General features: G+C 43.3%; 1 protein-coding gene across 1 annotated transcript in view; it reads right to left on the bottom strand.

Annotated features, from left to right (window-relative positions):
• Positions 1 to 23,011, bottom strand: part of LOC311107544 (prominin-1-A-like) — a gene marked incomplete at its 5' end in the record, with an annotated part of 110,903 nt that overhangs the window by 37,769 nt on the left and 50,123 nt on the right. The window contains one exon of the mRNA XM_084150051.1: positions 16,857 to 17,062. Within this exon, the coding sequence (XP_084006177.1) occupies positions 16,857 to 17,062 (206 nt within the window). The remainder of the gene's footprint in view (positions 1 to 16,856; positions 17,063 to 23,011) is intronic.

The raw sequence follows: 23,011 nt of genomic DNA, 5'->3' as shown, positions 1-23,011 counted from the left end.
TCTTGGTCATTGTAGCCTATCCTTCTCCTTTAACTTTTAATTCCGCCATTTTAATTCCATCTTTCATTGATTAAATATCAAATAACTTTTGCCACACGTGGACTGAAGGTGATTACTAATAACACAGTACAGCAGAAATGTCCAGTAATAGCAACACCCTTTTCATTCCATGTGTCACTGATGAACTCTGCCTTAACTCTGCCTATTTCTACAGATGGAGAGGACTGGAGAGTGCTTTTGCCAGACGCCAGCATCGTCGTTTGATGGGGAGATGATGATTGGTTAGGTTTTATCTGACCTGTTCAAACTTCAACATAGTATCTGTTTGTGTGTCAGTTATCACCTATCCTAACTGCCATTGGTAATAGAACAGCTACTATGTGTGTATGTGTTCACAGAAACATGTATGGAGCCAGCACATGGAGACTTGCAAGATGATGTGATGAAGTCCAGACTGACAGATGGGATTGATGCTGATGTCTCTAAATGGAGAAAGACCTGGCACTCAGCATGAAAATGTTACTAGACACAACCTTTACGTGTATTGTATTTTTTTATTATTGAATTGTATCAGTCAAAATGTGGAGGGAGAAACCCTGTGTATTCTGCAGCAGGATCAGGGAACTCCTGTTGTATACGAGACACCACACAGGAAGGTATGACCACTCTGACATGTTGCCAAGGTAGCCCCATTACCACCAGAGAGGAAGGTATGACCACTCTGACATGTTGCCAAGGTAGCCCCATTACCACCAGACAGGAAGGTATGACCACTCTGACATGTTGCCATGGTAGCCCCATTACCACCAGACAGGAAGGTATGACCACTCTGACATGTTGCCATGGTAGCCCCATTACCACCAGACAGGAAGGTATGACCACTCTGACATGTTGCCAAGGTAGCCCCATTACCACCAGACAGGAAGGTATGACCACTCTGACATGTTGCCAAGGTAGCCCCATTACCACCAGACAGGAAGGTATGACCACTCTGACATGTTGCCAAGGTAGCCCCATTACCACCAGACAGGAAGGTATGACCACTCTGACATGTTGCCAAGGTAGCCCCATTACCACCAGACAAAATGCAGATAGCCACAGTATCTGCATCAGCTGGGAATGACAATGGAAGGTGCACATTGTTATATTAGCAGAACACTGCTTCTATGGTATTATGTAAAGGGTTGTTTATTCTACATGGACCTGTTAGTACATTTGAAAGTTATCAAAACGCTTAGTTTAGAATATCTACATAAATTCAGCAATTGCATTCTTCTCATATTACTCTGTAGGCTACTGACCTATTCAAAGCTTCCTCCGGAATCTCACCAAACTGCCTGTACTTATGGAACTCAACCTGCAGGAGGTTTGCTTGTTGTGATTGAGTGGGGAGAAACCGCTGCAGGCAAGGTTCTGGCAGATGGGTGTGTCTTGGTGTTGACAAGGACACACCCAAGAAACACCCACATCAAACCACACCCCCCAAGCCAACTCAAGTTTGGCTTCTGTCATGGCCTCCAGCATTTCTTGAGGAGCAAGCCAAAAAACGAGGCCAAATCAGTGGGTGCAGTTCCCCTTTATTGGAAGCCTTGTATGATCACAGCAATAGCATAAATGCCAGCAGGTGGCAGTACAAGTCCTTACAGCAAAACCACTACCTGTTCCACCAGCATCATAGGAATAGTGTACAAGGCGTTCAACTGAATACAGTCTAACCTGCTTACGTTCCCCCTTCCTCTGGGAAAGTTAACTTATTTAAAATGCCCAGTGAAATGGTTGAATGTGATATGCTGTGGCTCACAACTTGTATAGCACACTCTTAACACAACTGAAATTATTTGAGATCTAGGCCTTACACTCTCTCATGTATAGCCAATTGTCTGTAACCATTCAGGCAGTAAACATATTGAAAGTACATGCAAAACACATTACTGCATATTATGCATAACTTATTCATTTAAAAAAGTAACTTCCGTACTTCAAACAGTGTGTGTTGTTCTAGTGTTAATTAGCTCCAAGAACATCAAGGGGAACCTGTCGATGTATTAAGTCTTCATTTCCATGACTCATTCTATCCCTCCTGAATACTAACAATAGTTTCTAAAATGGTCAGAGTTGCTGAATACTAACACAAGTTTCTAAAATGGTCAGAGTTGCTAGTTACTGTAGTGAGAGGGGGGCTTATAAGTAAAGGACTTGAGAAAATATAATGTAAGTCTCTCTCTATGCAGGTTGGACTACACAACCTACGTGCTTTTGGGCAAAATGCTTATAATGTTTTTTTTTCCAAAAGGCATTCTATTCCCTATATAGCCCAGTGCAAAGCAGCAAATAGGGTGCCATTGGGGACGCCTGGTCAAAGTGCAGTACACAAAGAATATTGTACTGCATATGTCATCTATAGAAATATGAAATGTTTTCTAATAATGAGCAAATAGTTCAATAAAGAGACATTCTGACTCATTTTTATAGTGAGTCATGCTGTCTGTTTTCCTATGGGTTTTGAATGTTTTGATAAATTGAGATGAATCAGTGCATATTGTAAACATTTGGAGTGTGTGCTTCACGTCTGTGTCAGGACAATTAGGAAAATTAGCATGGATTCAGATCTATTTTGAGTCACTCATAGGTGTGTACTGTACAGTGTGTGTGTGTGTGTGTGTATGAACATTGTACACTGAACAAAAATATAAACGCAACATGTAAAGTGTTGGTCCCATGTTTCAAGAGTTGAAATAAAAGATCCCAGAAATGTTCCATATGCACAAAAAGCTTATTTCTCTCAAATGTTGTGCACAAATGTGTTTACATCCCTGTTAGTGAGCATTTCTCCTTTGCCAAGATAATCCAACCACCTGACAGGTGTGGCATATCAAGAAGCTGATTAAACAGCATGATCATTACACAGGTGCACCTTGTGCTGGGGACAATAAAGGGCCACTCTAAAATGTGCAAAAAATGTGTCTACCAGAGCGTTTGGCAGAGAATTTATTGTTAATTTCTCTACCATAAGCCACCTCCCATGTCATTTTAGAGAATTTGGCAGTACGTCTAACCGGCCTCACAACCGCAGACCATGTATATGGCGTCGTGTGGTTGAGCGGACTGCTGATGTCAACGTTGTGAACAGAGTGCCCCATGGTAGGGTTATAGTATGGGTTGGCATAAGCTACGGGCAACGAATACAATTGCATTTTATCGATTGGCAATTTGAATGTACAAAAATACCACAACAAGATCCTGAGGCCCATTGTGAACCACCCCCTTTTTTAAAAAATATATCTGTAACCAACAGATGTCTATCTGTATTCCCAGTCATGTGAAATCCATAGATTAGGGCCTAATTAATTCATTTCAATTGACTGATTTCCTTCTATGAACTGTAACTCAGTAGAATCTTTGAAATTGTTGCATGTTGCGTTTATATTTTTGTTCGGTATATGCGAGTCAGTGTGTGTGTGCTCAGCGTGTGCTCCATAACGGAGCGGGATTGCTCGCTTGTGTGTAGTATGTGTGCCAAGTCCTGAGGTTTTGTGCTGATGCTCATGTAGACACAAGCTCTTGGGAGAATAAAATGGAGACTATCATTATGGTGACTATTGGATAACACACGTAGGTTGTATGGACATGATGCTACTAGGGCAAGGCAGTAGGCATGGAGGCATGCAGATCTAGGGAGAATCAAAATGGCTACCAGATGACAAAGGCCTTTTGTGCAACTCTCCCTTTCTCCCTCCCTCATTCTCTCACTCTAATTTCCCCTCTCTCGTTATTTTCTCTCTTTCCATCTGTCTCCCCCATTCATTCTTTCATTCTAACGCTCTCTCTCTCTCCATCTCTCTGTCAGCATTGTCCAGCAAGGTCAGCGGAATCTCTACCGATGAACAAAGGGGCTTTGAAGATGGCAGCAAGTGAATTCCCAACTCACTTTGAGTGATTCTAATCTGAATCTGAGACTGCCAATAGACCACAGAGTCAACAAAACAAATGTTTCAGTTGGAATGAGAAAAAACGGCAACTCTTCTTGAGATAGTAAGCTATACAGCAACTTGACGAAATATGCTGTAAGAAATGAATGTCTACAAGAGCAACAAAGTCAATGAGACATGAAAAATATGACCACAGGAAACAAGTTATGATAACTGTGAACACAAACAGTGTAGCGCTACCTGTTAGCCTATAGCAATTAATATAGGCCAGTACTCTGTGCAGTGTAGCATTACACGGTCTAGTGGCTCCATGGCTTTGCTTGTCCTAACAATGGCCTGTATTCAGCTGTGTTGTGCTAGGACAGGACAGTGCTTTCCCAGTCCTCTCTATCCAGTCTCTAGAGACCCCATTCCCTATTATCTCTGAATGACAGGGGTGGTCAACACTCAGGGTATGAAGCCCTCCCTGTGCTCCAGCTAATTCAGCCAAACAAGATACTGACGAGTAGCCGATCCACTGAATCAGGTGTATTAGAGCAAGGCTGGAGCAAAAGCCTGCATGCCCAGTAGCTCTCCGGGAGGAGGGATGGCCATTGTTACTCTACATGTACAGTGAGGGGAAAAAGTATTTGATCCCCTGCTGATTTTGTATGTTTGCCCACTGACAAAGACATGATCAGTCTATAATTTTAATGGTAGGTTTATTTGAACAGTGAGAGACAGAATAACAAAACAAAAATCCAGAAAAACGCATGTCAAAAACGTTATAAATTGATTGGCATTTTAATGATGGAAATAAGTATTTGACCCCTCTGCAAAACATAATAATAATAATATAATAATATGCAATTTAGCAGACGCTTTTATCCAAAGCGACTTACAGTGATGCGTGCATACATTTTTGTGTATGGGTGGTCCGGCGATCGAACCCACTACCCTGGCGTTACAAGCGCCGTGCTCTACCAGCTGAGCTACAGAGGACCACCCAAATATTTTTGTACATGTTGGCAATCACAGAGGTCAGACGTTTCTTGTAGTTGGCCACCAGGTTTGCACACATCTCAGGAGGGATTTTGTCCCACTCCTCTTTGCAGATCTTCTCCAAGTCATTAAGGTTTCGAGGCTGACGTTTGGCAACTCGAACCTTCAGCTCCCTCCACAGATTTTCTATGGGATTAAGGTCTGGAGACTGGCTAGGCCACTCCAGGACCTTAATGTGCTTCTTCTTGAGCCACTCCTTTGTTGCCTTGGCCGTGTGTTTTGGGTCATTGTCATGCTGGAATACCCATCCACAACCCTTTTTCAATGCCCTGGCTGAGGAATTTGACGGTACATGGCCCCGTACATCGTCCCTTTGATGCGGTGAAGTTGTCCTGTCCCCTTAGCAGAAAAACACCCCCAAAGCATAATGTTTCCACCTCCATGTTTGACGGTGGGGATGGTGTTCTTGGGGTCATAGGCAGCATTCCTCCTCCTCCAAACACGCGAGTTGAGTTGATACCAAAGACCTCGGTTTTGGTCTCATCTGACCACAACACTTTCACCCAGTTTTCCTCTGAATCATTCAGATGTTCATTGGCAAACTTCAGACGGGCCTGTATATGTGCTTTCTTGAGCAGGGGGACCTTGCGGGCCCTGCAGGATTTCAGTCCTTCACGGCGTAGTGTGTTACCAATTGTTTTCTTGGTGACTTTGGTCCCAGCTGCCTTGAGATCATTGACAAGATCCTCCCGTGTAGTTCTGGGCTGATTCCTCACTGTTCTCATGATCATTGCAACTCCACAAGGTGAGATCTTGCATGGAGCCCCAGGCCGAGGGAGATTGACAGTTATTTTGTGTTTCTTCCATTTGTGAATAATCGCACCAACTGTTGTCACCTTCTCACCAAGCTGCTTGGCAATGGTCTTGTAGCCCATTCCAGCCTTGTGTAGGTCTACAATCTTGTCCCTGACATCCTTGGAGAGCTCTTTGGTCTTGGCCATGGTGGAGAGTTTGGAATCTGATTGATTGATTACTTCTGTAGACAAGTGTCTTTTATACTGGTAACAAACTGAGATTAGGAGCACTCCCTTTAAGAGTGTGCTCCTAATCTCAGCTCGTTACCTGTATAAAAGACACCTGGGAGCCAGAAATCTTTCTGATTGAGACGGGGTCAAATACTTATTTCCCTCATTCAAATGCAAATCAATTTATAAAATTTTTGACATGCGTTCTTCTGGATTTTTTTGTTGTTATTCTGTCTCTCACTGTTCAAATAAACCTACCATTAAAATTATAGACTGATAATTTATTTGTCAGTGGGCAAACGTACAAAATCAGCAGGGGATCAAATACTTTTTTCCCTCACTGTATCAACTATATTAATTTACATAACATTTACATTACTTTGGAATTCCATTTTCCAAATCACAAAAGGTCACACTCAAAACCTCAGTGCAGCTCAGTAACATCTCCTATAAAGAATTAACCAGCTAGTGAATACATAATTCAGTGTTATGCTAGCTAAAAGGCTTTCACACTGTAACATGCAATTTAGCCCCCTGGTGTCGTGTCATGTAAGGACACATTGTCAGTTCAGGGCACCTAACACAAAGTAAAGTACACAGTAACATAAGTGTGTGTGTGTGTGTGTGTGTGCAGTGCACCTACAGGAAGCGTCACAGTCCTTCCCCTCCAAGGACCCTGGGTAGTTGTACTGTATGATGGAAGACAAGAGGTGTTTCAGGCCTTGATATGTAGCCTTAGACTGCAAGACTGACACCAATGCTAGCATCCATGACTCCATACCAAGTATCCTTGGTGGTTGGTTGCTCAGGGTTGTATAAGAGTTGTATCAACTCCAGTCCTAATTACGAACCCACTATTGGTACCATCATAATGCATTACTTACCAGACTTGTCATAAGCACCTATGGTTCCCTAATACTGTCTTACTATCATAGTGAAAAGGGGCTTTAGAGTGGACATGGGGTGACCAGAGTATTTACTTAGTCCTTATTAGGTTATTATCCCCAGCTTAACAAAGCTAATTTTGTGCAGACATACAATAGCAGCTGCTAGCTTAGCTTGGTCATGTGTCTTCTCTATCGGTATGTCTAATGGACAACACACAAGCAAAAGTAAAGACTCCTTGAAACAATGGGGTTAACACTACTGACACCACATGCTACAATGGGGTCAACACTACTGACAACACTACTGACAACAAATGTTACAATGGGGTTAACACTACTGACACCACATGTTACAATGAGGTTAACACTACCAACACCACACGTTACATTTTACATTACATTTTAGTCATTTAGCAGACGCTCTTATCCAGAGCGACTTACAGTTAGTGAATACATATATATTTTTTATACTGGCCCCCTGTGGGAATCGAACCCACAACCCTGGCATTGCAAACACCATGCTCTATCAACTGAGCTACATCCCTGCCGGCCATTCCCTCCCCTACCCTGGACGACGCTGGGCCAATTGTGCGCCGCCCATGAGTCTCCCGGTCGCGGCCGGCTGCGACAGAGCCTGGATTCGAACCAGGATCTCTAGTGGCACAGTTAGCACTGCGATGCAGTGCCTTAGACCACTGCGCCACTCAGGAGACTACAATAAGGTTAACACTACTGACACCACATGTTACAATGGGGTTAACACTACTGACACCACATGTTACAATAGGGTTAAAACTACTGACACAACATCTTACAATGGGGTTAACACTACTGACACCACATGTTACAATGGGGTTAACAATACCGACACCACATGTTACATTGGGGTTAACACTGCTGACACCACATGTTACATTGGGGTTAACAATACCGACACCACATGTTACATTGGGGTTAACACTACTGACACCACATGTTACAATGGGGTTAACACTACTGACACCACATGTTACAATGAGGTTAACGCTACCAACACCACACGTTACAATAAGGTTAACACTACTGACACCACATGTTACAATGGGGTTAACACTACATGTTACAATGGGGTTAACACTACTGACACCACATGTTACAATAGGGTTTAAACTACTGACACAACATCTTACAATGGGGTTAACACTACTGACACCACATGTTACAATGGGGTTAACAATACCGACACCACATGTTACATTGGGGTTAACACTACTGACACCACATGTTACAATGGGGTTAACACTACTGACACAACATGTTACAATGGGGTTACTTAATACTACCAACAGCACATGTTACAATGGTGTTAACACTACTGACACCACATGTTACAATGGGGTTAACACTACTGACACCACATGTTACAATAGGGTTAAAACTACTGACACAACATCTTACAATGGGGTTAACACTACCAACACCACATGTTACAATCTAAGATTATATTTCAATGGGTCAGATGCTCTGTGTGCATGAAGGGGTTGGGAATTTTGTTTCTAGAAAAGCCGTAAACCCACACTGTCTCTTTAAGACTGTACTGTATAACATAAAGAATAAGTTACCTATCTAACTTACAATGCTCAATACATAATTAAATCGCTGTGATTTCAATAGCACTGTAAATCTGAAATCACTGCATGAAGCTACTGTAGGGATAGATTGGTGGATTCAAATGTAATAACTAGTGCACTGTTCTGTAACATGGAGTGTGTTGACAACAGGATAGTGTACGGTGCTTTTAGGTTGAAATGTCTCTTTTCATAAGAGAAAGCACACACAAACAAGCAGGCGCAAACACACACACAGTCTCACACACACACACACACACACACAAACACAGTCTCACACACACACAGTCTCACACACACACAGAGTCTCACACACACACAGTCTCTCACACACACAGTCTCTCACACACACAGTTTCACACACACACACACAGTCTTACACACACACAGTCTCACACACACACTCACACACACATAGTCTCACACACACACACACACACACACACACACACAGTCTCACACACACACACACACACACACACACAGTCTCACACACACACACACACACAGTCTCACACACACACAGTCTCATACACACACACAGTCTCACACACACACAGTCTCACACACACACAGTCTCACACACAAAACACACAACACACACACACACACACACAGAGGGTCCCTAAGGTTCTCTCTCTCCAGTGAGAAGTCCCTCCCAGTCAAGTGGAGGACTGGTGTCACTGTGATGTGGCCTATGGTCACTCACTGGGCCAGCCAGAGCCCAGTATAGCTGCACCAAACCACACACACTGGCACACACATACAGGCAAACATGCAGGCCTAATACATTCACGCCTGGAAATTCCTGCCACATACGTTTGTGTGAACATGTATGCATATGTGTGGATTCACATGTGTGAGTGTGTGTGCGTCTGTGTGTGCGTGACATAGCTTTTCCATTCCCTAACCAAAGATAAGGCCATTCACCCTGGTCACATAAAGGGTTGAACAGGACCACTGTATGTTCCAAACTGTAACACCCTGGTCACATAAAGGGTTGAACAGGACCACTGTATGTTCCAAACTGTAACACCCTGGTCACATAAAGGGTTGAACAGGACCACTGTATGTTCCAAACTGTAACACCCTGGTCACATAAAGGGTTGAACAGGACCACTGTATGTTCCAAACTTTAACACCCTGGTCACATAAAGGGTTGAACAGGACCACTGTATGTTCCAAACTGTAACACCCTGGTCACATAAAGGGTTGAACAGGACCACTGTATGTTCCAAACTGTAACACCCTGGTCACATAAAGGGTTGAACAGGACCACTGTATGTTCCAAACTGTAACACCCTGGTCACATAAAGGGTTGAACAGGACCACTGTATGTTCCAAACTGTAACACCCTGGTCACATAAAGGGTTGAACAGGACCACTGTATGTTCCAAACTGTAACACCCTGGTCACATAAAGGGTTGAACAGGACCACTGTATGTTCCAAACTGTAACACCCTGGTCACATAAAGGGTTGAACAGGACCACTGTATGTTCCAAACTGTAACATGTGGGGGTCAGAAGCAGAGCTGCTATCTGACCACAAAGACAACAAGTTACACAAAGGACTGAAAGAAGTCTTTATCTACCACACAAATGCTGCTATTTCAAGACCATAAGTCGAACTACCCATCCACCAAGAGCTACAGTCACAGTCTTGGGTGCAAAACACATAGGAAACAAATCATATCTGTATTTTCTTAATAACATAGTAATATCACTATCATCCATAATGTTCATCCCTTTTTCTCCATTCCCTCAACTTGAGAGTGTAAACAAGGGAATATTAAGCAACAATGCTTTTAAAACCACAATCATTACATTACATTATCTCCTCAGTCTCCTGTGATGACCTGTCTGGGGCTTATCATTTCAGGGCCTGATATTATTAGCTTCGGCTTTGATGACAATCTGCCGCTAAGATGTAAGTTGCTTACTGCTTGCCTGTCTGTCCTGTCTGTTCGTCCGTCGGTGTCTTGTTAAAGCAGATGCTTGGCTCTCAGTGCTACAGTACAGTGGTGCCACTCTTTCATATCACTCCCCCGTGGCAACAAGGCCTGACGGCAGGAGTTTAGTACCTTGGCAACGGCTTCTCTGAGCTCTGTTGCCGAGGTGCGGTGTAGTAGAATCTCCCTGTTGGCTGAAAGAGGTGGCTGTGGAGGAATGGAATCATCTGACAATAAAGCAGGGAGAGGTAGTGTGTGTCACAGCCATACAGTTCTCTGTACAAATACGGGGCAGTGATGAGAAGTTGTTTCCACATATTAATTGGGTCACTTCGTTAATGATTCATCATCAGCACACACAAGGTAGAACGAGGCACCCCATACAAATCAGATAACATCAGTCTATATTAAAACTTCTAGACAGGGAGAGATGGATACTTGGGTCAAATACATGGTCAAATACTAGAGGTTGCACTTTTGGAACTATTCTATTGTTCCCATAGTACGGGGCAAACGGTCTAATAATAGACTAGTTTGGAAATAGACCATAGGTCCATTATGAGGCAGGGTACTGCTCTTACTGCAGTACAGATAATCATCTTTACACTGAAAGGTTACTAAAACCATAGTTTGTGGTGATACTTTTCTTTTGTAGTCCTAACTTTAATCTGTAATCTACATCCGTTGCATTTTGAACAATAAATTCATTTAAAATGTAAGGCAATAGGCTTGCTGTTGTGTTCTGCACAGTAGCCTATGAACTGTCATGTGGTATGATTTCCAATGACATAACAGGACTCATTAGAAAGTCGTGGCGGCTGGGACCGAAATTGGAAACAACACGATTCAAACATTTAGAAAGTTATTAAGAATGTATGGTGAAGGCTTGACAGTGCTGCTCTATTTCAAGACTGAGATAAATATGAAATGGATAGGACAGTACACAGAGGACAGTACACAGAGGACAGTACACAGAGGACAGTACACAGAGGACAGTACACAGAGGACAGTACACAGAGGAAATACAGAGGACAAGCTGTCTTATCCTCTTCATCCTCTAGCATCATTCCCTCGACTAAGGTCAGTGCACCTGTCTGTCAGGTCAGATGTGTGGCTTTAGATGAGACATTGAGCTCAATGTCCCTTCAAATCTTTTATATCTGAACCAGTCGAAATTCATAACAGTGACACAACTAAAGGCAAATAGGAGTATTGTCCCAAAAACATAACACTACATGACCAAAAATCATGGTCATTAATATGGAGTTGGTACCCCCTTTGCTGCTATTACAGCCTCCACTCTTCTGGGAAGGCTTTCCACTAGATGTTGGAAAATTGCTGCAGGGACTTGCTTCTATTCAGCCACAAGAGCATTAGTGAGGTCGGGCACTGATGTTGGGCGATTAGGCCTGGCTCGCAGTAGGCATTCCAATTCATCCCAAAGGTTTTCGATGGGGTTGAGGTCAGGGCTCTGTGCAGGCCAGTCAAGTTCTTCCACACCAATGTCGACAAACCATTTCTGTATGGACCTCGCTTTGTGCACGGGGGCATTGTCATGCTGAAACAGGAAAGGGCGGTCCCCAAACTGTTGCCACAAAGTCTAGAATGTCATTGTATGCTGTAGCGTTAAGATTTCCCTTTACTGGAACTAAGGGGCCTAGCCCGAACCATGAAAAACAGCCCCAGACCATTATTCCTCCTCCACCAAACTTTACAGTTAGAACTATGCATTCGGGCAGGTAGCGTTCTCCTGGCATCCGCCAAACTTAGATTCGTCCATCGGACTGCCAGATGGTGAAGCGTGACTCATCACTCCAGAGAACGCGTTTCTACTGCTCCAGAGTCCAATGGCGGCGAGCTTTACACCACTCCAGCCGACGATTTTTACGTGCTACGCGCTTCAGCACTTGGCGGTCCCGTTCTGTGAGCTTGTGTGACCTACCACTTCGCGGCTGAGCCGCGTGACCTACCACTTCCACTTCACAATACAGCACTTACAGTTGACCGGGGCAGCTCTAGTAGGGCAGACATTTGACAAACTAACTTGTTTTAAAGGTGGCATCCTATGACGGTGCCACGTTGAAAGTCACTGACCTCATCAGTAAGGCCATTCTACTGCCAATGTTTGTCTATGGAGATTGCATGGCCGTGTGCTCGATTTTATACACTTTTCAGCAACGGGTGTGGCTGAAATAGCCGAATCCACTCATTTGAAGGGGTGTCCACATACGTTTGTATACAGTGGGGAGAACAAGTATTTGATACACTGCCGATTTTGCAGGTTTTCCTACTTACAAAGCATGTAGAGGTCTGTCATTTTTATCATAGGTACACTTCAACTGTGAGAGACGGAATCTAAAACAAAAATCCAGAAAATCACATTGTATGATTTTTAAGTAATTAATTTGCATTTTATTGCATGACATAAGTATTTGATACATCAGAAAAGCATAACTTAATATTTGGTACAGAAACGTTTGTTTGCAATTACAGCGATCATACGTTTCCTGTAGGTCTTCACCAGGTTTGCACACACTGCAGCAGGGATTTTGGCCCACTCCTCCATACAGACCTTCTCCAGATCCTTCAGGTTTCGGGGCTGTCGCTGGGCAAAACTGACTTTCAGCTCCCTCCAAAGATTTTCTATTGGGTTCAGGTCTGGAGACTGGCTAGGCCACTCCAGGACCTTGAGATGCTTCTTACGGAGCCACTCCTTAGTTGCCCTGGCTGTGTGTTTTGGGTCGTTGTCATGCTGGAAGACCCAGCCACGACCCATCTTCAATGCTCTTACTGAGGGAAGGAGGTTGTTGGCCAAGATCTTGCGATACATGGCCCCATCCATCCTCCCCTCAATACGGTGCAGTCATCCTGTCCCCTTTGCAGAAAAGCATCCCCAAAGAATGATGTTTCCACCTCCATGCTTCACGGTTGGGATGGTGTTCTTGGGGTTGTACTCATCCTTCTTCTTCCTCCAAACAAGGCGAGTGGAGTTTAGACCAAAAAGCTCTATTTTTGTCTCATCAGACCACATGACCTTCTCCAATTCCTCCTCTGGATCATCCAGATGGTCATTGGCAAACTTCAGACGGGCCTGGACATGCGCTGGCTTGAGCAGGGGGACCTTGCGTGCACTGCAGGATTATAATCCATGACGGCGTAGTGTGTTACTAATGGTTTTCCTTGAGACTGTGGTCCCAGCTCTCTTCAGGTCATTGACCAGGTCCTGCCGTGTAGTTCTGGGCTGATCCTTCACTTCCTCATGATCATTGATGCCCCACGAGGTGTGACCTTGCATGGAGCCCCAGACCTAGGGTGATTGACCGTCATCTTGAACTTCTTCCATTTTATAATAATTGCGCCAACAGTTGTTGCCTTCTCACCAAGCTGCTTGCCTATTGCCCTGTAGCCCATCCCAGCCTTGTGCAGGTCTACAATTTTATCTCTGATGTACATACACAGCTCTCTGGTCTTGGCCATTGTGGAGAGGTTGGAGTCTGTTTGATTGAGTGTGTGGACAGGTGTCTTTTATACAGGTAACGAGTTCAAACAGGTGCAGTTAATACAGGTAATGAGTGGAGAACAGGAGGGCTTCTTAAAGAAAAACTAACAGGTCTGTGAGAGCCGGAATTCTTACTGGTTGGTAGGTGATCAAATACTTATGTCATGCAATAAAATGCTAATTAATTACAATGTGATTTTCTGGATTTTTGTTTTAGATTCCGTCTCTCACAGTTGAATTGTACCTAGGATAAAAATTACAGACCTCTACATGCTTTGTAAGAAAAATCAGCAGTGTATCAAATACTTGTTCTCCCCACTGTATATAGTGTACTTTACAAAACACAATGTGATGCTACACCTGCGTTTCGAAGACATCTTTGGCATACCAACCTATAATCCATACCGGAAAGCCTTATAGGCCTACACCTTCAAAATACACTTTCACATTCAATCAAACAGTTCTTGGAAATAGTGTAATACACCACCCCTGTCCTTTTTATGTCTCACCCTCTCTCTTCCGCTCTAATATTGTGCCTGCAAGACTTACTTATTCAAATAAAAATGTTTCTGGGATACCACCCCCTGTCCTCGCTGTAAAATGTCTCAGTCTCGCCCCATAGCTGTCAGCAATTGCGCTCTTTTGGTAATACACTGTGTGTGTGTGAGTACTATGTGTATGCGCTGTACGTGCGCATGCGCTCTATGGGTAACACACTTCCCTCAGCTCGAGAGGCGGCCTCCTCATCCCTGTGCTCAGTGTAATTGCTTCATTAGAATCGTTGCGGCGTCTTCGCCTGGTGGCCGTGGAGATTTAATAAGAGCTCTGGGTGGTTTCTCTCTCTCAGACACTTGTCTCCGGGCAGCTAGGATTCCACTCTGGAATTTCTAATAATGCAGCACTCTCTCTCCAATAAAGCCGTAAAGACAAGAACATCAAACAGAGAACAGAAGACTGGTGAATCCTCTCTCCTCCAGCATAGAGCCAGAGGCAAGCCACAGATACCGTCTATATTGTGTCTGTATATGGCTATATATACTGCCTAGCCAATAATGTGCTGTAAGTACATTTGGCCATTTGTTTCTCACAATCACCACTGGAAATGTAATGTCCTGAGGCTTTTAAAGTGATGCAAGTCAGTAGGTGATGTACTGGTAAGCAATGCCAGTGCTGCCTTGTGTTTTAGGTTATTGTCCTGCTAAAAGGAGAATGTGTCTCCCAGTGTCTTTTGGAAAGCAGACTGAACCAGGTTTTCCTCTAGGATTTTGCCTGTGCTTAGCTCTATTCCGTTTATTTTTATCCTAAAAAACTCCCTAGTCCTTGCCGATGACAAGCATACCCATAACATGATGCAGCCACCACCATGCTTGAAAATATGAAGAGTGGTACTCAGTGATGTGTTGTGTTGGAATGCTTTGTATTCAGGACATAAAGTAAATCTCTTAGCCACATTTTTGGCAGTTTTACTTTAGTGCCTTATTGCAAACCGTATGCATGTTTTGTAATCATTTTTTTTCTGTACAGGCTTCCTTCTGTACATGCTTCCTTCTCATCCAAAGTGTAATTAATAACTTCACCATGCTCAAAGGGATATTAAGCACTATTATTGCACACAGTGAGTCCATTCAACTTTCTATGTGACTTGTTAAGCACATTTTTACTCCTGAACTTATTTAGACTTGCCATAACATTTACATTTTCGTCATTTAGCAGACGCTCTTATCCAGAGCGACTTACAAATTGGTGCATTCACCTTATGATAGCCAGTGGGACAACCACTTTACAATATGTTTTTTTTGGGGGGTGGGGTAAGGGGGGGTAGAAGGATCACTTTATCCTATCCCAGGTATTCCTTAAAGAGGTGGGGTTTCAAACACCTTTAACAAAGGGGTTAAATACTTATTGACTCAAGACATTACAGCATTTCATTTTTAATTAATTTGTAAAAATGTCTAAATTCATAATTCCACTTTAAAATTATGGGGCCAAGCGTGTAGGCCGGTGACACAAAACCTCAATTTAATCCATTTTAAATTCAGACTGTAACACATCAAACTGTGGAAAAAGTAAAGTTGTGTGAATACTTTCTGAAGGCACTGTGTCTCTATGTAAAACGTCCATCCCACCTTGTTTATAAATTATCATAATAAACGTAGTAGTTGGCCTTTTGAAGAAGATATCCAGGTCTCTTGATATAAACTGTGATTAATGTATGGTTTTATTGTGTTACATTTACAGTAGGAGGACTGACGTAGACCAGGCGGGCTCAAACCTTCTAGTGTAGCCTTCATATTTACCCAGTGTTTTCCCTAGATTATAATCCGGACGAGGCACAAAGACCCCCTAAAACATCCAAGGCCTGTTTAAACAACATTTTCAATTGAAACCCATTTAGGTCCAATGCTTTTAGGCAGAAGGGGACCAGAACTAAGTGAACCCTCCCCGCAGATTTAGTTGACTTCCACCAGTGAGTACAGTTACATGCACACATTAATACGATTATTGTGAATAGTCAGATTAATAAAATAGTTTGATTTAAATGTTTACATTTACATTTTAGTCATTTAGCAGACGCTCTTATCCAGAGCGACTTACAGTTAGTGAGTGCATACATAATTTTTTATTTTTTTTATTTTTTCATACTGGCCCCCCGTGGGAATCAAACCCACAACCCTGGCGTTGCAAACGCCATGCTCTACCAACTGAGCTACATCCCTTCTTCCCCTCTCCTCTACATGTTTTGCAAAAATAACAATTTCCCTAATAATCTTGTTTACATGGACACATCTGAAATCAGGCTACCATTAGATAAATGCAGAAATCACAAATGAAAATAAACGTTCTACCACGTTATGATTAAGATAAGCAGAGTAAGGTGTTTACATGGCTATTGCCTACTTCCATAATCAGTTTAATATCTAATTATTATTGTGCATGTGAACGTACTCGAAAATAAGATATTAATGGATGTGGACTCACGTGATGATGAGTGAAGTGGCGAAGAGCAGTGTGGTGAGCAGGCCCCGTTGGCAGTCAGCGTTCTTCCGCTGGCGCTGGTGCATCTCGCCGCCGCAGTTTTCGCAGCAGCGGCACAGACAGAAGAAGAGGCCGACCAGGGGCAGTAGGACCATGAAGAGCAGGCCGAGCATGGCACACACCATGAAGCCTGTCTCATAGTAGATGGCCTGGAGAGAAAAGGATGAGTGGATGGGAGGAGGGAGAGGGTGAAGAAGAGAGAGGGAGTGAGGAGAGGAGAGGGGGATAGAGAGAGAGGGAGTGAGGAGAGGGGGAGAAGAAGAGAGAGGGAGTGAGGAGAGGGGGATAGAGAGAGAGGGAGTGAGGAGAGGGGGAGAAGAGAGAGGGAGTGAGGAGAGGGGGAGAAGAGAGAGGGAGTGAGGAGAGGGGGAGAAGAGAGAGGGAGTGAGGAGAGGAGAGGGGGAGAAGAAGAGAGAGGGAGTGAGGAGAGGGGGATAGAGAGAGAGGGAGTGAGGAGAGGGGGAGAAGAGAGAGGGAGTGAGGAGAGGGGGATAGAGAGAGAGGGAGTGAGGAGAGGGGGAGAAGAGAGAGGGAGTGAGGAGAGGGGGATAGAGAGAGAGGGAGTGAGGAGAGGGGGAGAAGAGAGAGGGAGTGAGGAGAGGAGAGGGGGAGAAGATTTCTGAGCAAAATAAAATAAAAACAAATGAATTTTCATTGTTGGACATAACATGCTGACCAGACCGGACACGTCGCATGCGCGAGCGTTGCAACATAAATGTACACATACATGTTATTCAATCATTGCACCCACAATGCTCGCACGCGTCTGCGTGGCCAGGTGCTAAAATAGAACCTGGTTCTATTTGTGACGCTCGACGCGCTGCAAGTCCCGCCACTCCCATCTCCTCATTGGTTTTTAGGAGCATATACCCCGTGGGGGATTGAAAGATGAACTGAGGTCCACACTCCAGTCCAGTTGGTGGTGGTAATGCATCTTAAAGTTGGTTGCCAACCGACATATAAAGTTCAAAGAAGAAGAAGCCTGAAGGAAGCCTGAACTTGGTTTACCGTTTTATCTGAGGATTAATTGTTGGGAGTAAAGGACCTTGTGCATTTCAGGTAAAATAACAACCCAATGTTTATATCCCAGGACAAATTAGCTAGCAACAGCAAGCTAGCTAGCTAAATCACCATACATGTTGAATGCTTTTAGACCTGTCCCCAAGTTAATATAATTGGTTCAGAGTTCGTTTTGATATTTCAACCTGCGTGTCCTGATCGTGTCTGGTGTGGGAGGTGACGCGGGGTCTGGTCAGCATGTAAGACTGTAAAAGCACCAGGAAATCAGCTCCAATTGATTTTAATTTTGGAAATATGTTCCCAAGTATTCCCAAGCATAATAGAGAGACACGTGTATACAAATGTAAGCAAGGTTCGAAATTATTATGTTTTAGTCAAATATTATATCTGTTTGGGATTTTGCTGTCAATTTGCAGTATACAAATGATTTGTAATTATGTTTCCGGCCCCACGACCATCCGCTCAAGAAGAAAATCTGCCCGCAGTTGAATCTATATAGTTGATGATCCCTGCCATAAACAATGTCAAATCAATAGAAACATAAATTGCATGACATTTTGCATCAGAAATTGCTTTAAAATGGAGGGCACATCAACACAAAGGACATGCATGTAATCAACAAAAATTTACATAAATGTTTAGTTCAATAGGTGCAATTAGTTTAAGGAATATGAGACTAATTCTAGTGAAGGGCAAAGCAAGAATTAGTGCTTCTAATGTTACTTCAGAAGTAGCAATGCTAATTCAGTTAGCTACACTCTTAGAAAAAAGGGTTTTGTTTTGATTTGATTTATTATGAGCCCCATTAGCCGACGCCAATGGCGACAGCCAGTCTTACTGGGGTCTGACACATAACGAAAAAGACATACCCTCTGTAGAAACAGTTCTACATGAAACCCAAAAGGGTTCCACCAGGAACCAGAAATAGTTATTCAAAGGGTTATCCTATGGGGACAGCCAAAGAACCCTTTTAGGTTCTAGATAGCCCCTTTTTTTCTAAGAGTGTAAGGTGGGGGTAGCTAAGTGAGATGGAGTAGGGGTTATGCCCATAGAGGATAAAGCACATGGGCCAAACTTTAGAGCACTCAATTTACCAAACGTTAGAACACTCAATGGACCAAACTTAAGAGCACTCAATGGACCAAACTCTAGAGCACTCAATGGACCAAACTCTAGAGCACTCAATGGACCAAACTCTAGAGCACTCAATGGACCAAACTCTAGAGCACTCAATGGACCAAACTAGTTATCATGTCAGTTATCATGAACACTGTCTCCCACCTCCCCTTATTATGTAAGGTCCCTGTCCCACTGATCTCCTCCTATCGCAACTGAACTAAGTGAGGGCGTTGAAAATGGGGGAAATTGAATAGGGATCTGTAATTCCCGCACTGTATGTAACTTGTCACAATTACATTATGCTGCTTCATAATATGAAAAGGGTGAAAGGGGCCGCTATCAAAACGTCTGAATGACTTTTCTCATGGCTGCCCCTACTGATTCACTGTAATCTTTAATATTCTTAACCCAACGACCCTCCTGCTCTGGAGACCTGCTGCTTTGCCATTTAGCACGGACTCAAATCTATTCTGAACTAAACTTTTTTCCCACCTCTTCTCCTTTCCTCTTCTGGGCAAAGTTTCTAAATCTCTGGCTGCTCAATTAATCCAACTTCTAAAGCCACTCTTTAGCTGAGTAAGGCTCACTGGGTCTCAGTCAGGTAGTTCCTGGATGCTATGGATAAAGAGAAATCCTGTCTTAGCTAAAGCCCCCTCGCCCTGGCTTCTTTTTCTCCACATGATCAGAGGTGGTAAATCTCAGAGCCGGAGGGAATGTGTGACTTTTACTATAATGAACAAAGCATCCATCCATGTCTGACCAGTTCTTTGACAGTTTGGCCTTTTCATTTGCCTTTGCACGGTTTTGTTTGTCTTTGTTATTTTTTCTGCACATCCACCACAGTCGCTGTTAAATGGATTTTTCCATCAAATGCTTCCCACAGCTGTTTGAACTGGGTGGCAACTGGCAAGGGCACTTTGTGTACCTCAATGCTACGTGATCTGATTAATTCTCAAGGTTAAGATTCCAGTTGGGCCGTCCGCTACTCACTTGCTACTGGCATTTGTTCAATTTGGAGTGAAAACACACACACAGCCATTCTCTCAGTTCATAACAAGGAGAGAAAAAGTGACTTTTCTCTCCAGAATAACTGTCAGATTGCGAGAGGGTGTATGACAGGACGGTATTGGTAGCAATAAACTGTCATCTCTGTCCAATCCTTACCACTAGGCATATAATCCCTTTACATGGTTAAAGCATCCCTCTAAAGACTGCCCTTGACCAGAGTATGTGAGTGGAGCGAGGATCTGAGTGTGCCCAATTTGACTGGAGCGCGGAGCGAGATTCCCAAAGGCTGGAGCGTTGGCCTTCTCGCCCGCTCCAATTTCGCTCCAGTAGCGCTCACTTCATGAGATCAGGGCATGCCCAGCATGCATTTGTAGTCTACTTGTGTGTTGCTATAGCCCCATGCTTTAGCTACTGTCATGGAGTTTGCTATATATTTTCATGAAGAAACTGATAGAACACACTAGGTGCTAAATCAAGGTGACTTACAAAGATGAGGACCAAGAGCAAGAGTGTGTCAATGTAGTGTCCAGATCTAAAGAATCATTGTGGAATCTGAAGACAGTTATCCGAAAGTATGATGGGGTACTTACTACGTGCACAAGCTAAAAGAAAGGAACGAGGTGGGCAGATAACTAAGTGTGTCATTGTAGCAAAGTATTTATAAACTAAAAATCTGATCTCTTAAACATTTAGTTCATTTTTGTTCTATTATCTATACAATAGGCAATAGTAAATGTTGGCCCAATAGGCCTGGCATATTCCCAAGTTCAAGGACCTTTCTGTTTTGATTGGGTTATTTTGCCTAAAATAAAAAACAACTTGGCATCTCTGCCCAGCCTGGCAAGAGTGTCCAAAGGGGTGTTTAGCATGCCCGGTGGCTCTGCAAGTGAGGAGAGGATATTCTCCGCTGCTGGGCTGCTCTCCAGGCACTATTGCATGAGCCTGAAGCCACAGACTGGCCAAATTAATTCTAAAAATGAATTCAAAGGCACTATTAAGTCATTTTTCATTTAATTTGAATTTAATTCTAAGTAAGTCACAGCCTATATGCACAATTTATAGACTATAGTGATATTATACAACTAAATGTTGTTTAAATGCTGAGCCCTTTATGTCCCTACCAGCCTATTGTGTCGCACTCGCAAATGCTAAAAATATATATTTATTTGTAGGCTATAGCCTTGAAATAATTGAAAAAATACAGCCTAAATAATTCATTTGAATTCATTCTTAGGCTCCCTGTCTGGCTCCTGACCTATTTAGAGTGTTTATATGCTGTTTAATAAGACATGTAGCCTATTTGAAATTATGTGCGCTTCTTACATTCACCTTTTCATGGATTTCCAACCGCTCAACTCCGCTCACATGCTTTGCCCTTGACATAGTCGTAAGACATACAGTGCATTCAGAAAGTATTCAGACCCCTTTACTTTTTCCACATTTTGTTACATTACAGCTTTATTCTAACAAAGCAAAAACCATTTATTGAAAATGTTGCCAATTTATAAAAAACTAAATATCACATTTACATAAGTATTCAGACCCTTTACTCAGTACTTTGTTGAAGCACCTTTTGCAGGGATTATAGCCTCGAATCATCTTGGGTATGACGCTACAAGCTTGTCAAACCTGTATTTGGGGAGTTTCTCCCATTTTTCTCTGCAGATCCTCTCAAGCTCTGTCAGGTTGGATGGGGAGTGTAGCTGCACAGCTATTTTCAGGTCTCTCCAGAGATGTTATATTGGGTTCATGTCTGGGATCTGGCTGGGCCACTCAAGGACATTCAGAGACTTGTCCCAAAGCCACTCCTGCGTTGTCGTTGCTGTGTGCTTAGGGTCGTTGTCCTATTGGAAGGTGAACCTTCACCCCAGTCTAAGATCCTGAGTGCTCTGGAGCAGGTTTTCATTAAGGATCTCTCTGTACTTTGCTCCTGACTAGTCTACAAGTCCCTGCCGCTGAAAAACATCCCCACAGCATGACGCTGCCACCACCATGCTTCACCGTAGGGATACTGCCAGGTTTCCTCCAGACGTGACGCTTGGCATTCAGGCCAAAGAGTTCAATCTTGGTTTCATCAGACCAGAGAATCTTGTTTCTCATGGTCTGAGAGTCCTTTAGGTACCTTTTGGAAAACTCCAAGCAGGCTGTCATGTGCCTTTTACTGAGGAGTGGCTTCCGTCTGGCCACTCTACCATAAAGGCCTGATTGGTGGAGTGCTGCAGAGATGGTTGTCCTTCTGGAAGGTTTTCCCATCTCCACAGAGGAACTTTGGAGCTCTGTCAGAGTGACCATCTGGTTCTTGGTCACCTCCCTGACCAAGGCCCTTCTCCCCCGATTGCTCAGTTTGGCCGTGCGGCCAGCTCTAGGAAGAGTCTTGGTGGTTCCAAACTTCTTCCATTTAAGAATGATGGAGGCCACCGTGTTCTTGGGGACTTTCAATGCTGCAGAAATTCTTTGGTATCCTTCCCCAGATCTGTGCCTCGACACAATCCTGTATCGGAGCTCTACGGACAATTCCTTCGACCTCATGGCTTGGTTTTTGCTCTGACATGCACTGTCATCTGTGGGACCTTATATAGACAGGTGTGTGCCTTTCCAAATCATGTCCAATCAATTGAATTTACCACAGGTGGACTCCAATCAAGTTGTAGAAACATCAAGGATGATCAATGGAAACAGGATGCACCTGAGCTCAATTTCGAGTCTCATAGCAAAGGGTCTGAATACTTATGTAAATAAGGTATTTCTGTTTTTAATTTTTTATACATTTGCTAACATTTCAAAAAAACTGTTTTCGCTTTGTCATTATGGGGTATTTTGTGTAGATTGATGAGAAATAAAATGTTTTAATCCATTTTAGAATAAGGCTGTAACGTAACAAAATGTGGAAATAGGGAAGGGGTCTGAATACTTTCTGAATGCACTGTATGATGATCAGCATGACCTAACCT

Source organism: Coregonus lavaretus, assembly GCF_964263955.1.
Source record: "Coregonus lavaretus genome assembly, chromosome: 32".
Lineage (NCBI taxonomy): Eukaryota > Metazoa > Chordata > Actinopteri > Salmoniformes > Salmonidae > Coregonus > Coregonus lavaretus.
This window is presented reverse-complemented; position numbering and strand designations above follow the sequence as displayed.